This window comes from Crotalus tigris, unplaced genomic scaffold (assembly GCF_016545835.1).
Source record: "Crotalus tigris isolate CLP2741 ecotype Arizona unplaced genomic scaffold, ASM1654583v1 scf7180000021012.54671, whole genome shotgun sequence".
NCBI lineage: Eukaryota > Metazoa > Chordata > Lepidosauria > Squamata > Viperidae > Crotalus > Crotalus tigris.
The window spans coordinates 37,956-54,671 of NW_024098312.1; the positions used below are offsets into that span (position 1 = coordinate 37,956).

Genomic DNA, 16,716 nt, shown 5'->3' on the forward strand with positions numbered 1-16,716 from the left:
TTCTGTCTTCTTAAGATGCAAAGTGGGGACGTGGCAGTGCCTGGAGATAGCAGAATAGAAGAGAAAGAACTGGAGAAGATAACAAAATACAAAGACCTACAAATAGAAATAGAAAGACTGTGGCAAAAGCAAGCAAGGGTAGTACCAATAGTAATAGGCTCCTTGGGTGCAATCCCAAAACAACTGGAGCACCACTTGAACACCATTGGCATTGACAAATTCGCTATTAGTCAATTGCAAAAGGCGGCCTTATTAGGAACTGCTTCCATCCTGCGACGATACTGTAATACCATCAAACATCCACATCTGCCTATCCCAGGTCCTGGGTAAGGACTCGATAGGTAGACAAAATGCCAAATCCAGTCTGAACATCTGGCTGACTGTGCGATGATTGATAATAATAATAATGATGATGATGATGATGATGGTGGTGGTGGTGGTGGTGGTGATGGTGGTGGTGGTCATCTAGTCCAACCCCCTGCTCAGGCAGGACAACCTATACCAGTGATGGCGAACCTTTTACAGACCGAGTGCCCAAACTGCAACCCAAAACCCACTGATGTATCACTGGGTGCCAGGTGGGCGTGGCCCATTGGGTGGGCGTGGCTGCGGTGGTAACGGCAGACTGGGTGGGGCTAAAAAGTTCAATCAATCAATTCTAACTTAGTGAGATCTTTTTTTCCCCCGCGAGAAGTTGAAATTGATTGATTGATTGAACCTTTTTTTTTTTTTTTTTGCACACGGGAGGTTTTATAAAAGGTTTTATAAACCCCAGCTGAAGGCCTAGGACTGGGGCAACGGCACGCGTGCCCAATGAGAGGGCTCTGAGTGCCACCTGTGGCACGCATGCCATAGGTTCGCCACCACAGCCCTATACCATTTTTGGACAAATGGCTGTCCAGTCTCTTCTTAAAGATTTCCAGTGTTGGAGCATTCACCGTTTCTGGAGGCAGGTTGTTCCACTGGTTAGTTGTTCTAACAGTCAGGAATTCTCCTTAGTTCCAGGTTGCTTCTCTCCTTGATTAGTTTCCATCCATTGCTTCTTGTCTTGCCTTCAGGTGCTTTGGAGAACAGCTTGACTGCCTCTTCTTTGGGGCAGCCCCTGAGATATTGGAACACTGCTATCCTGTCCCCCCTCGTCCTTCTCTTCGTTAAACTGGACATACCCAATTCCAGCAACTGTTCCTTATATGTTTTAGCCTCCAGTCCCCTGATCATCTTTGTTGCTCTTCTCTGCACTCTTTCGAGAATGAGGGACTCCAGCATGGTGGAGGAGACCTGTTCAGCACCTGAGGTCTTGGACTCTGGAACTGACCGGGGCAATGCAGACCACCTCTGAACCCACAGAGGGTCCAGGATGTGGGAAGAATTTATAAATTATATAACTGTGTTAGAAATATTGTATATGGCAGGGCTTTTCAACCAGTGCTACGGGTACCACCTGTGGTCCATTGGCACCTGGCAGGTGGTACGCGACCATCCTAGAAAAGGGGTAGCGGGGGAGGGGAATGAGCTGAACCGATGACAGCACTGCACATGCCTGAGCGAGAGACGGCTGGAGCTGCAGGGCTCAGCGGAAGCGCCAGGATCAGTGCCGCTTTCCAGCTGATCGGCGCTTCTTTGGGGCTGTCAGGGCTCAATGGAAGCACCAGGATCAGCGCCAGGCTCCAGCTGGAAAGCAGCACTGATCCTGGTGCTTTTGCTGAGCCCAGAAGAAGCACCAATCAGCTGGAAAGCAGCACTGATCCTGGCGCTTCTGCTGAGTCCAGAAGAAGCGCCGATCAGCTGGAACGTTGCAGCCTCTCCAGGGTCTTGTGATTGACATTCAGATGCTTGGCAACTGATTCATATTTATGACAGTCACAGTCTCCCAGGGTCACGTGAAGTGACCAAAACCTGCTGCAACCACCCAGCAGATGGGGGGAATAAAAACCAAACACCCCCCACCCCACCCCCATTGCCAATCCTCAACAGAAATGCTCACAACAATGAAAACCTAAGACAGGAGGAAGAGCACCGCCAGGTGGGCAGGCAGGTGTCTTGCTCGGCTGTGGCTTGGGGGGCACTTTTTTCAGGGCCATTGTAACTTCGAACAGTCATTAAGCGAACTGTTGTAAGTCGAGGACTACCTGTACTTTATCACTTTTTTCCCTTTTCTTTTTTTTGGTCATCAAGTTTTTGACACCTTGCTAGGCGACTGGTGGTATTCGGATATTGCCATATCCTAAAAGTGGTACAATGGGTGAAAAGGTTGAAAAGCCCTGCACTACCGGGCCATGGTGTAGGGAATCATAAGTTTGCCAACGTAGGTCTCCAACAAAGTTACTGTTGAACAGCCTCCAAAATCCTTTTGAACTTACAGCAAATGTAAATAATTGTTGAACACTTATTTCAAATTATAAATACCCGCAAGCAAGCACAGAAAAATTAAATGAACACAATGGGAAGATAATTATAACACAGTTCAAAGGAAGAGACTTAATTCACATCTTTTGACTTAATTAATCGGAGGTGGGGCATCAACACATACATACATCTATGCCCCTTAAGTGTCACCCTAGAACAGGGGTAGGCAACCTCGGCTCTTTTATGACTTGTGGACTTCAACTCCCAGAATTCCTGAGCCAGGGTGGGGGAAACTATGGCCCCTTCATGACTGGTGGACTTCAACTCCCAGAATTCCTGAGCCAGCATGGGGGAACTATGGCCCCTTCATGACTCGTGGATTTCAACTCCCAGAATTCCTGAGCCAGCCATGCTGAGGGGAAAGGGAGAGGTTTCCAAGCTGTGCCATGCTGGCTCAGGAATTCTGGGAGTTGAAGTCCTTGAGTCATAAAAGAGCAAAGGTTGCCTACCCCTGCCCTAGTACCAGTTCGTACACACACTCACACCCCGCAAGATTCACACCAAGGACAGGCTCCCCTATAAAGCAGCCCTTTTGTATCCCATCTTCTCTGTAGCTACCCCCACAGGCAAGCAAGCCTCTTTGCTTTTGGCAATAAAGAAATACATCTCTTTTCCTCACATCTGTCTGGATTTCATTTTGATTTGTTCTTGTGCAATCCCGGCTTGAGTTGGAACCCCAAATTATTCTCCTCTGAGGAACTTCACGACGTTTTCCCAGCCGTCTTCCTTACAAAAAGTCTCACTCAAAGGACATTTGGTGGGTTTGCAGAGGTGGGCAAAGTCAGCAATCTGCAGAAAGACTGGCTGGCTTTATTTCCTGATTTGGCACACCTCTGCAGTCCCAATCAGCCGGCTTTTGCGCCTAAGGTCAGACTGGAACTCTCCATCTCCTGGTGATTGGCCCAAAATCACCCAGGCAGTTTTCACACCTAAGGCAGGACTAGAATTCACCATCTCCTGGTGATTGGCCCAAAGTCACCCAGCTGGCTTTCATGCCTAAGGCGGGACTAGAATTCACCGTCTCCTAGTGATTGGCTCAAAGTCACCCAGCTGGCTTTCATGCCTAAGACGGGACTAGAATTCACCGTCTCCTGGTGATTGGCTCAAAGTCACCCAGCTGGCTTTCATGCCTAAGGCAGGACTGGAATTCACCGTCTCCTAGTGATTGGCTCAAAGTCATCCAGCTGGCTTTCATGCCTAAGGCGGGACTAGAACTCACCGTCTCCTGGTGATTGGCTCAAAGTCACCCAGCTGGCTTTCATGCCTAAGGCGGGACTGGAATTCACCGTCTCCTGGTGATTGGCTCAAAGTCACCCAGCTGGCTTTCATGCCTTAAGGCAGGACTAGAACTCACCGTCTCCTGGTGATTGGCCCAAAGTTACCCAGCTGGCTTTCATGCCTAAGGCGGGACTAGAACTCACCAGCTCCTGGTGATTGGCCAAATGTCACCCAGTCGGCATCCATGCCTAAGGCGGGACTAGAATTCACCCTCTCCCTGGCCACGCCCCTGTTCCTTCTGCAGACTCGGCTGCCTCTTAGCTGACTGTGGCCTAGTCTGTGGCCCTGACCCGTCTCCCAAGGCCCTTACAGGCAGAGTTTTTCTTTCTTGGCAAAACCACGAGATCCTTGCACAGTTCCCTCCCCACATTTCCTACAAAATCTGAACTTCAGCCGCGATCGGTGAGCTTCTGCCCTGGACACTCATGGTACATTCTTCAGCCTCTGCCAGGGGCTGGCCTCTTCCTTTCTCCAGGGATTGTGGTAATGTGTATTGGATTGTGTACACCCCTGTTGTCGCAGACATTTCTCCAATTTGCCCCCCCTCCCCATCCTATAGTGGGAACCCGGAGACGTTCCCAATGAGGCTCTGGTCAGTTGGGAGCCAAACTCCGGTGCCCCCGCCGAGGTCCCAGAGCAGCCGGGTGCGAATGCCGGCGAACACTTACCTGTAAGAGTAGATGGGCTTTGGAAAGAGGGGTGGTGGTGGTGGCTGTGGAGGTCCTGGCAGCCCCATCCTCTGGTAGGGGTGGTGGGGAGCCGAGAGGAAGGGGAGCGGAAGGGCGTTGCTGGCGAGATACTGAAAGCAGAAGAAGAGGAGAAATGCAGCTGGGCTTGCTTTCTCGGTCAGATTTTATGGTCAGTCTTTTTAAGGGCAAGGAACTAAAAAATGTGGAAAGTCCATCTTGGATTCTCAAAGCCCGCCAAGAAACGGGCTGAAAGCCACAGAGTGTAATTTGCAATAGTGGCGAATATCAGAGTGAAATTTCATTTAAAAGGCAAATGCAAAGTTCTTCCCTGAGGAAATGATACTTAATTGCATAATTCTAGGATAGGAGATTGAGGGATTGATGGGTGGATGGATGGGTGGATGGGTTATGCTCTGTGCCTTCAAGTCTGTCAACCTATAGAACAGTGTTTCTCAACCTTGACCAGTTTAAGGCATGAGGACTTCAACTCCCAGAATTCCACAGCCAGCATTGCTGGCTGTGGAATTCTGGGAGTTGAAGTCCACATGCCTTAAACTGGTCAAGGTTGGGAAACACTGCTATAGATGGCACAGAATACAGATGGCTGCAACAGCAGAACCCTGCTTCCAAATCCGTGGACAGGAATCACCTTGGTGGGAAAAGATGGAAGGAGAGAGAGGATGACCAGCTGGAGGAGGAGGGATATTCAGAGACAGTAGCGATGGGGACATCGTTGCCCCCCCAAAAATAGTCCAGTTTAGGAGCCGATTGCCATGGAGAAAAAACTATGGGGTCACTAAGAGCCAACACAGACTTGATGACCCATCTTCAAACAAACGGACATTTTGCAATAATTGGCAGATTGCAATTGTCAGTGTAGGCGTCAGCTGTGAACACAACTCCAGGCTGCTACAAGCCAAACGTTTGTGGCAATGTGGGAAAGAGAGGAAGGGAAGCAACGGGCTTCGAGGGGCCAGGTCTAAAAGGGAATGGCATCCCCCACGGAGGGTCAACCCCTCGGATGCTGCTGCCGTTCCACTTTGCAGTCAAGTCCCTCCTCCAGCGGCCCCATCCAGACCATCGGAGTGGCTTCTGCCATGTTGGAGCCCAGCTGCCTGCTTAAGTTGGGGGACGGGATGTCCAGCCCTGGTGCCCCACATCAGCTAGAACCTACGTGGGCGGGGGGGGGAACTCATTTTCTCAAGGGGCCACGTGAGAAACTGGAGCCGTCGTGGAGGGCCGAACTAACATGGCCTGTGAAGACGATATGCAGACATGCACGCACATCCGCACATCGAGAAAAAAAACGCAGTCGCCTTCAAACTACACAGTCCTCTGATTACAATAGTTCATAAAAGGAGATAAAACTCAATGTATTACTTAGCAGCAGAAATTTTGGGCTCAGTTGTCAAGTCAAGCTGTCCTCAACTTGCAACAGTTAATTTAGTGACCGTTCGAAGCTACAAAAGCACTGAAAAAAGGGACATATGATCATTTTTACACTTATGACCGTTGTAGCCTTTTGACGTGTTCAAAATTCAGAAACTCAGCAACTGATCCACTGCTGTGTCCCCAAGGTCATGGGGTCCCCTTCTCTGACCAGCAAAGGCAATAGGGGAAGCCAGATTCACTTAACAACAGTGGCAAAAAGGTCGTAAAATGGGACAAAACTCACTTAGCAACTCTCTCGCTTAGCAACAGTGGTCATAAGTGAAGGATATTTGTAAAAGCAATCCATTCAGGCTGGACAGGGCAGTCAAAAGGCCAGATGTGGACCAGGAGCCGTAAAATGGCCAGGTCTGCCCTTGGGCGTTAATGGTTCAAGGGACCCCTCCCAACTTGAATAGAATAGACTAGACTAGACTAGACTAGACTAGAATAGAATAGACTAGACTAGAATAGAATAGAATTAAAATTAGATTAGATGAATAGAATAGAATAGAATTAAAATTAGATTAGATTAGAATAGAATAGAATTAAAATTAGATTAGATTAGAATAAAATTAAAATTAGATTAGAATAGAATAGGATAGGATAGGATAGGATAGGATAGGATAGGATAGGATAGGATAGCATAGAGCTAGAAGGGACCTTGGAGGTCTTCTAGTCCAGCCACCCCCTCAAGCAGGAGAACCTATACTATCTCAGACAAGTGACTGTGTAGCCTCTTCTTGAAAATCTCCAGTGATGGAGCGCCCACAATTTCTGGTGGCCAGCTGTTCCACTGGTTAATTGTTCTCACTGTTGGGAAGTTTCTCCTTAATTCCAGGTTGCTTCTCTCTTTGGTCAGTTTCCAACCATTGTTTCTTGTCCTTCCCTCTGGCGCTTTGGAGAATAGTTTCACCCCCTCTTCTTTGTGGCAGCCCCTCAGATACTGGAACGCTGCTGTCTTGTCTCCCCTATTTCTTCTTTTCTCTGTGACTCTGTGGACAGTATGATGAAGAGGGGCAGGATGGCTGAAGGTCTCTGACCTTTAATTGGCCGGCATCTGACAGCAATGACCTTGGAAGGAGAGTTTGATAAGCAGCAGATAATCTGAGATAATCAAACCAGGAAGAAGTGACGGGCTCGGTAGGCAGAGCGATGGCCCAAGACTAGCCGAACCAGTTCCAGAGCTGATATAAGCTTGCCTGTGTGTTTTGAAGCTTCTCCAACCTCTCACCTGCAAAAGCCTTGCTCCCGTGACCCATAATCCCCAGCCAGTAGAATCCTGACCTACCCCTGGAATTGCAGAACTTGAAATCCAGGAGATTCAGAAGACCCCAAATTGGGGAAGACCATACAGGGCAAAATGGCCATTCATCAAAAGGCTTTGAAACCAAATGCACAGCTGTAGTATAGGTGGTACCTTGCTCAATAGTAGCAACTAGGAGAGGGATCTTGGAGTCCTAGTGGACCATCCCTTCAATACGAGCCAGCCGTGCGCTGCAGCTGCCCCAAAAGCCAACACAGTGCTGGGCTGCATTAGCAGAGGGATAGAATCAAGATCACAGGAAGTGTTAATACCACTTTACAAGGCCTTGGTAGGGCCACACTTGGAATACGGCATCCAGTTTTGGTCACCACGATGTAAAAAAGATGCTGAGACTCTGGAAAGAGTGCAGAGAAGAGCAACAGAGATGATTAGGGGACTGGAGGCTAAAACATATAAGGAAAGGCTGCTGGAATTGGGGATGTCTAATTTAACAAAGAGAAGGTCGAGGGGGGACATGATAGCTGTGTTACAGTATCTCAGGGGTGCCCCAAAGAAGAGGGAGTCAAGCTATTCTCCAAGGCGCCTGAAGGCAGAACAAGAAGCAACGGATGGAAACTAATCAAGGAGAGAAGCAACCTGGAACTAAGGAGAAACTTCCTAATAGTGAGCACAATTAACCAGTGGAACAGCTTGCAACCAGAAGTTATGGGTGCTCCTTCCTTGGAGCTTTTTAAGGGGAGATTGGACAGCCATTTGCCTGAAATGGTATAAGACTTCCTGCCTGAGCAGGGGTTGGACTAGAAGACCTCCAGGGTCCCTTACAACTGTGTTATTCTGTATAATCTGGGCAGATTTTCCTGAGTTGGTTGAGAAAAAAAACTAGGTATGGACTTCAAGGGGGTACTACCAAGGCTTTTCCTGGACCCCAAGCCGGCCCAGGGTTCAGACCCAGCGCCACAAAGGGCAATTGCCCCCAGATCTCCATCCCAAAGACCCCTCCTCAAATGCCAGTTTGCCTCTTTGGTAGACAGGGAAATAATTCAGCTGCGTTGAATGCAAAGGTCCTCCAGTTACAGGACTTCACTGAGCCTGGCAAATGCAGCCGGAAGCTGTGATGGGCCTTCACTTCAGCCCTTACCTGGTGGAAGGGGTGGGAGGTGCAGTACCCTGGGGGTCCGTGGGGCTGGCAGCAGTAGGGGCCGGGCTGCTCCTCCAGGGGGGCTGTTTTCAGCCTGGCATGGGCCTCCTGTGGGGAAGAGAATGTGGGGGTCCTTGAGATCTCCCCAAAGGACAAAACCCTCTCCTGCCCAGGCCAGAGAGATGTAGGAGCCAACCTAGACCCACGTGGCAGAAACCCAGGGGCCCCGGAGCACGGATGAAGCCCACCCGGCTTCTTGGCCTCCATCACCCATCATCCCCTGCTCCTGCCCTCAATTTTAGGGTTATCTGCTATCGTATCTAGTTCATGCAGCTCTGGGGGGGGGGTTTCCTTCAATCCAGGGGGAGGGCACAGAGGGATCAGTGCCCACCCACCCACCCACCCTTGCAGACCTGTCCCTGTCTGCCACCCTGAGCATAACATTACAGGCACTCCTCGGCTTGCCATGCTTCGTTTAGTGACCGTTCGAAGTTATAACAGCACTGAAAAAAGTGACCTATGGCTGGTTTTCTCTGTTAAGAGCATCATTTTCAGGGTCACGTGATCAACATTTGGCCGCTGGGCAACTGGCTCGTATCGGTGGCTATTGCAGTGTCCCGGGGTCGTGTGATCCCCTTTCAAATTTCTGTGGCTAAGCGAGACCGTCGTTAAGTGAGTTTTGCCCCATTTGATGACTTTTATTGCAACTGGTTGTTAAGCGAATCACTGAAGTTGATAAGTGAGTAACCGGGCGTTGAGTGGATCCAGCTTGCCCCGTCAGCGCCACTTGGCAGAAGGTGGCAAAAGGGGATCACGCGACACCCCCGGGACACACTGCGACCGTCGTAACTCTGAGCCAGCGGCCAAGAATTTTGATCACGCGACCGCCGGGACACTGCAAGGGTTGTGAGAGTGAAAACCGGCCATAAGTTCACTTTTTTCAGGGCTGTTGTGACTTTGAATGGTCGGTAACAACTTTGAGCGGTAAATGAAAATATATAAAAAAGCAAGAATAAAGTGTTCAGGAAATTTAATGTAACCCTTCAGGAATGCAAACAAAACTTTGATGCAATACGGACGCCTGCCTTGGGAGGGATGGGGGTTGGGGCTGGACTAGATGACCTCTGAGGTCCCTTCCAACTCCAGGCTCCTGCCCCCCTCTCGGGTTCAGCAGTTGGGGGGGTCTTCCGGAGGGGGGAGGGGGGGAGGGAGAGACCCTGGCTGGGGGGGGGCTAGATAGTTGAGCCCCAGGCTGCGGAGGCCACTAGGAACCAAGCCCATCGTCCCCGGCGCTGGCTTTCAGCTGGCCACCCAGAGGACTCACCTGGGCCGGCGGCAGGTGGGGCTCCTGCCCGAGGCTGCTGTGCGGCGTCCCGCTGCTCCAGGCCGGATCGGGGCCCAGGTGGGGCAGCTGGGCGGGAAAGCCGTCGAAGGCGTCCTGGGCCGCGCCGGCCGGGAAGGGCTGGCCGGCCTCCCTCGCCAGGGCCAGCCGCGCCTCGGGGAAGGGCTCCGCCGGCCCCGGCCGCTGGTAGGGGTGGAAGGGGCTCCGCCGGGCGCCCCCGGGGAAGCGGCCGCAGGGCGCGGCGCCCCCGTCCTCGTAGGCGGAGCGGCGGGGGGGCTCGGCCGGCGGCGGCACCTCGTAGGCGGCCGTCTCCCGGGGAAGGTGCTGGCCGGCGGGGACGCGGGCGAAGAGCTGCTCCGGGCAGGGCGGGGAGGCGGCGGAACTGCGCGGGGATCCAGGAGGGCTTCGGTCCGCCCGGCCGTGTCCGTCGCGGGGCTGGCGGTGGAAGCCCGGATGCGCCTGTGGGGAAGAGCCGCGCTGGGGTGTGAGGGACCCCGCGAAGGGGAGGGGGAGGAGAGGAGAGGACGAGGGGGGCAGAAGGGAAGGGAGAACATAGAATGGAGTGGGGTAGAGTAGAGTAGAGTAGAATAGAATAGAGTAGACTAGACTAGACTAGACTAGACTAGAATAGAATAGAATAGAATAGAATAGAATATAGAATAGAATAGAATAAGGAATAGAATAGAATATAGAATAGAATAAATTAAAACAAGAATAGAATATAGAATAGAATAGAATATAGAATGGAGTAGAATATAGAATAGAGTAGAATATAGAATAGAATAGAATAGAATAAATTAAAACAAGAATAGAATATAGAATAGAATAGAATAAGGAATAGAATATAGACTAGAGTAGAATATAGAATAGAATAGAATAAATTAAAACAAGAATAGAATCTAGAATAGGATAGAATAAGGAACACAATAGAATATAGAATATAGAATATAGAATAGAAATTTGGTGGGCAGCTGGAAAAAGCTTGCAGGGGGAGGGAGGTATTTCAGCTTGGCAAGGGGAAGACCCCTCCTAAACCATGCGGTCCTATCTGGCACCACCCCCACCCCTGGTTCCCAGAGGAGGGGCGGCCTCCGTCCCACCCCCTCCCCAACTACATCAGCCCTGTTGCCCTGCCCAGCTCAGCAGAAAGACGGGAGAGCTCAGCTTTTTTGGGATGGGGGGCTTCAAGGACCCCCCTTCCTTCCATCCCTGGGCTGTCTGGAAAGGAGGCCAAGCAGCGATCCTCACCTGCTGGGCAGGGGACACGGTCTCTTCGCAGGCCTGCATGGCGTTTCCACGTGGGTTGCTCTCCAGGGGATCCAGAGAAGGAAACTTGATCCTGGCTTGATCCTGGAGCAAGGAAACCATTGCAGGACTCAGCCAGGAATCTGGGGCAAGAAAAAACAGGACGGGATCAAGGAAGTAAATCACATTTTTGGGGGGGGGAAGGGCTGCTGGGTTCGAGCTCTGCTTTGAACCCCCCCCCCAATTCAAAGCAAGGCCCTTCCAGAGAAAAATATTCCTAGCACCCCCATCTCTTCATCCTCCCTCACCAACCTCTGGCAAAGCAACAGCCCAGCGCCCCTCCTTCAGGGAGATTGTGGGGGGGGGGTCTAGAAACATGAAATATACATAAATAAATAAAAGAGATGCCAAGATAAGCCATTTGTCACCAGCGTAGGCAGGGCTGAGTCCCAGGGCGGGCAGCAAGGAGGACGGGTCCGGAGAAGACAGGTAGCGACGGGGGTGTCGTACGGAGGAGCAACAACCGGGAGGCCCTGAGTTCTAGTCCTGCCATAAGCATGGTATGCTGGCTGGGGAATTCTGGGAGCTGATGTCCACATATCTTTAATGTTGCCACGGTTGAGAAACGCTGACTTATATGATGCCGCTGCTATAGGGCAGGGGTCCCCAACTTTGGCCACTTTATGACTTGTGGACTTCAACTCCCAGAATTCCCGAGCCAGCTATGCTGGCTCGGGAATTCTGGGAGTTGAAGTCCACAAGTCGTAAAGTGACCAAGGTTGGGGACCCCTGCTCCAGGGCAGATAAAAAGAAAAAAGAAATCCTCTGTGGAACTCCCATCCACCTGTTCATCCCCTCCCCCACATAAACACACAACAGGGGGCAACCTTCCGCTGGGCCGGGACTTTCCCCCCCCAACACCTGGAGAGTTGTGGGCCCGGCAAGGGAAGTGTGTGTGTGCAGGGGGGGGCGCTGCTACGAGATGGGAGCGCGAACCCTCCGCAAGGGTGCAATACGCACCGGGGAGGAGACCCCAAAGAATCCTGGCGCTCCGCTGGCTGCTGCTCCCCCGTTTCCCCCAAGGCGAACAGGGGGGGGGGCAAAAAGCCCCCCCTCCTCAGCTTCTGTAGTTCAAAGGGGGCGGCAGGCACACGCGGGGCGGGCCGAATCGGAAAACCAGAGCGACGGGGGGGGGCGCATTCCAAGCCGGCGAGGGCTGCGCGGAGCTGGCGGCGGTGCGCACACGCTTCCACTTGTCGGGGGTGGGGGGAACGAGGGGGGGGGTCGCCCCTGGATCCAGCTCCTGCCGACAAGGCTGGCGGGGATGAAAAACGCCCCCCCCCTTCCCCGGTGTCTCAAGGCAGGCCGCGGCAAGGGAGCCGAGCTCACCTGGTAGACCAGGTGAGCCAAAGCGAAGGGGGCGGGGGGGCCTAATCCAGCCCCAGGAACACAAGGGCCGATTGGAAGACACCTGTCTGCGGAACGGGGGGCGGGGGGGGCGATTTCCCCTGGGATTTCCCCTCTCCCTGCCTGGGAAGGAGATCAAAGGCGAGCGCATTTGCTATCCCGAAGGAAAAGACCCCGCCGCGAATCGTGTCCCGCTCCGGGCATCCGAGAAGCTGGAAGGGGCCTCGGAAGGAGCGGGAGGGGGCGACAACCAAGGCCCGGGAAAAGACGGGGCGGGGGGGGCTCCGGGTCCTCCACCAAGAGACACCAGGAATCGTCCGGTGGTCAGACTGGCGTTAAAACCGTTTAATGACATTAAAATGCAAAGGCTGAGCGGGTCTCTGGCCAAGACCCCCCCCCTCCCACCCTAGACAGGGATCCCGGCCTTCGGTGACCGGAGTCTGACCGGGGATGGGAGAGGGCAGGTGGACGGGGCGCCCGCTGGCCCGGGCGGCGGAGGCTCCCGGCGCCGCTGGGGGGGGCTGCAGCAGAGTCGCCCCCCCCTCCGCTTCTCGGGGCTTCAGGGCGGCTCTCTGCGCTGGGCCGGGCCGGGCCGGGGGGGGTCTCCCCGGCCCCACGGGGACCCAGACGCCCCGCTGCCCTCCCGGCCCCCTCGCCACGCCTGGAAGACCCGTTCAGAGGGGGACCCCCGCTCTTCCCGTTCCCGGTCTGGAGGAGGGACGGATACTCGGGCGGGGGGCTCCCCGGGGGCCCCTGAAGCGCCGGACGGAGCTGCAGCCTCCGGGCCCCAGCGGGCGAGCTCTGCCGCCCTTCGCCCGGGCTCCGCGTGGCTTGGCGGGCGGGGAGCGGCTCGCCGGCGCCGGGCCTGACCGCAAGAACCCGCCGCCCCGGTTGCCGGCTCGCTCGCTCGCCCGCCCGGCCTCCGGGGCTGCAGGAGCGCTCCGTCCTCGCTGCCGGCCGCCCGCGGCTGCCGTCCGTGTCAAGAGCGGGCGGCGCCTTTCACCCGTCGGAGCCGTCCGGACCGCCTGCGCCGCGGTCCCGCTTGGCCCGCGCGTCTCCCCTTCCAGCCCCCTCCTGACCCAGAGAGGGGGGGCAGAAAACGGGGGCGGACCGGAGAGCCCCCCTCGAAGAGGCCCCGAACTTGTGACGTTGCCGTTACTGTGATTGTGACTGCACAATTAGAAGTTCTGTAGCCCCTTTTCACGCACAGCTCACCAAAATGGGGTCCCTTTTAAGAAAGCTGTCGAGGGGCCACCTTTGGCTTTTTGGCTATCCTAGACTGACATAACTCTCCTACAATATGATAATCCTGTTGTTGTCGTTGCTGTTGTCACTGTCATTGTTGTTATGGGCTCCAGTTGCCCCCCCCCCAGAATCCCTTTGCCTCAGTCCAGATGGTCTCCATACTTGTAGGGCCCCAAATGTCCAGCTAGGGACTCCTAATCAGGTTCCACTGATTTGGCCAAGGGGGGGAGGGGTCTCCTTCCTGCTTCCTCCCCACAAGGGGCAGCTGGAAGAATAAATAGTCCAGTGGTTCTCAACCTGTGGGTTGGGACCCCATTTGGGGTCGAACAACCATTTCACGGGGGTCACCAAACAACGCAGTCCACCATTTCCCCCCCCCCTTTTCCTTAGCTGTGCTACTCCCTTTTATTCTACTGGCTTTTGAAAGCCAATAGAATAGACTCTCTTGAATAGAGTCTAATTCTATTGGCTTTCCAAAGCCAATAGGAATTGTCCAGGCTGTCTCTGCCCTGCTGAGCCCGCCAAAAGTCCCATTCTGCAAACGGTGCTGCACCGGTTGAGTAGTCCTCGACTTACGACCGGTTGAGTAGTCCTCGACTTACAATCGGTTGGGGGTCGCGGCATTAAAAAGGTTGAGAACCACTGAATTAGAGTAATATTTTTATCGTCACTTTGAATGTACCCTAATCGGCATACATTAAAATGAAATTTCGTTGCATTCAGTTCTCAAAGGCTCACCCCTCCAATATACACCACATAGCTATGACAATAAATAAAGAAGGAAGGAAGGAAGGAAGGAAGGAAGGAAGGAAGGAAGGAAGGAAGGAAGGAAAGAAAGAAAGAAAGAAAGAAAGAAAGAAAGAAAGAAAGAAAGAAAGAAAGAAAGAATTATGCATATACCACATCTATGCCCACACTGGGAGATAAATGCCAGCAGGGTCAGGTACCCTGAAGGCAAGGGAGGGGCACAGCTGCAGACCCCAGGAAGGCCCAGCTTGCCGTTTCTACCAAAGAAAATGGTGGCATCTGGTTGCCCCCCCCCCAGCCTTCCCCCCAAAGCTCTGCAGTTGGAAAGTGTGAAGGGGGGAAACGGGGGTTTGGTCAGGGCTGTCACTGGTGCCCCCCAGGATTGAAGGGTGCCCATTGGTTGCTTCCTGTAGGGAAGTCTGGCACAGAACGGCACCGTTCACGCCACAAACTTCTGAAACGAATCTGGGGTGCCGGAACTGCAGCCCCTAAAGCCGCGGAAGGACAAGGAATAAGGCCGACGCTGGTCAAGCTTAGCAAGGTGTGTGTGTGAATGTGGCCCTGGGACCAGGGTCTTCGCTGTGGGATGCTGGGAAGAGGAGTGCAAAGGGGGCCACTGAAAGGGGGGGGCTTTGTGTGCATTTTAGGGGCACACACACGCTCCCGTTCCCAATAAACGTGGAGCATTCAAAGTTACAACATTACTGGAAAAAGGGGCTGATGACTGTTTTTCACACTTGTGACCGTGGCAGCCTCCCCCGGTTATGTGATTTATACTGGGGCGCTTGACAAGTGGTACCTATTTAGGACGGTTGCGCAGGGTCTCCGGGGGGATCACAGGATCCCCTTTTGCCACTTTCTGACAAGCAAAGTCCATGGGGAAGCTGGATTCACTTCATAACCGTGTGACTAATTTAACGATGGCAATGTTTTGCTTAATAACGATGGGAAAGAAAAGTCGTAAAATGGGCCAAAACTCACTTAACAAATCTCTCCCTTAGCAACAAAAATTTTGGGATCGATTGTGGTTGTAAGTTGAGGACTAGAAGCAAAAGTGTAGTAACAGTTATCCAGGAGAGAAAATGGTTCTCCTGCTGGAGCAGGGGGGTTGGACTAGAAGACCTCCAAAGTCCCTTCCAGCTTCTATTCTATTCTATTCTATTCTATTCTATTCTATTCTATTCTATTCCATATTCTATTCTATATGCTATTCTATTCTATTTTCCTATTCTATTCTATTCCTTATTTTACTTCTATTCTATTCTATTCTATTCTATTCTATTCTATTCTATTCTATTCTATTCTATTCTATTCTATTCTATTTTCCTATTAAATTCTATTCCTTATTTTAATTCCATTCTATTCTATTCTATTCTATTCTATTCTATTCTATTCTATTCTATTCTATTCTATTCTATTCTATTCTATTTTCCTATTCTATTCTATTCCTTATTTTAATTCTATTCTATTCTATTCTATTCTATTCTATTCTATTCTATTCTATTCTATTCTATTCTATTCTATTTTCCTATTCTATTCTATTTTCCTATTCTATTCCTTATTTTAATTATATTCTGTTCTGTTCTATTCTATTCTATTCTATTCTATTCTATTCTACTCTACTCTACTCTACTCTACTCTACTCTACTCTACTCTACTCTACTCTACTCTACTCTATTCTATTCTATTCTATTCTATTCTATTCTATTCTAATTTCTAGCTGCCAGCAGCTATCCCACCTGGGGTGGGGTCTGGTCATTCTTTATCCTTCACCTCCTCCCTTTCAAGGGGGGAGCTTCTGTCCAGTTTAATGTCATCCCACAGAGACACAAGACGGTTTTTCAAAAGACAGCTGAACTTCGTTGGTTTTTTCCTTGAAAACATTTCACTTCTCATTAAACCTTTCCATTCCCCACCATTCAGTCAGAACTGAAGAAGCTTCTTGGATGAGAAGTGAAATGTTTTCAAGGAAAAAAACCAAGAATGTCCAGTTCGAAAAAAAGCATCTTTGGGGACAATGGTGACTCGGAGGATGTAGAATTTCCATAGACATCCTAGAGAGAAAATGGCTGGCCTAATTTCTAACTGCCGTTCAATTTCCAGGTCCTTTTCTGCTCTCACGTCTGGCAGAATATAACAGAATACTATAACAGAGCTGGAAGGGACCTTGGGAGGTCTTCTAGTCTAACCCCCTGCTCAGGTAGGAAACACTATACCAGGGGTAGGCAACCTTGGCTCTTTTATGATTCGTGGACTTCAACTCCCAGAATTCCTGAGCCAGCATGGGGGAACTATGGTCCCCCCATGACTGGTGGACTTCAACTCCCAGAATTCCTGAGCCAGCATGGGGGAACTATGGCCCCCTTTATGACTTGGGGACTTCAACTCCCAGAATTCCTGAGCCAGCATGGGGGAACTATGGCCCCTTCATGACTGGTGGACTTCAACTCCCAGAATTCTTGAGCCAGCATGTGGGAATTATACCCCCCCCCTCATGACTCATGGACTTCAACTCCCAGAATTC

The 16,716-nt window shown here is 51.8% G+C and overlaps 1 protein-coding gene across 1 annotated transcript in view; it reads right to left on the reverse strand.

Moving 5' to 3' along the window:
* LOC120319935 (forkhead box protein N1-like) overlaps positions 1-9,770 on the reverse strand; it is a gene marked incomplete at its 5' end in the record, with an annotated part of 34,419 nt that extends 24,649 nt beyond the window's left edge. The window contains 3 exons of the mRNA XM_039369302.1: positions 4,353-4,483; positions 8,207-8,314; positions 9,531-9,770. Coding sequence (XP_039225236.1) covers positions 4,353-4,483; positions 8,207-8,314; positions 9,531-9,770 — 479 coding nt within the window. The remainder of the gene's footprint in view (positions 1-4,352; positions 4,484-8,206; positions 8,315-9,530) is intronic.
* Positions 9,771-16,716: the final 6,946 nt, after the last annotated feature.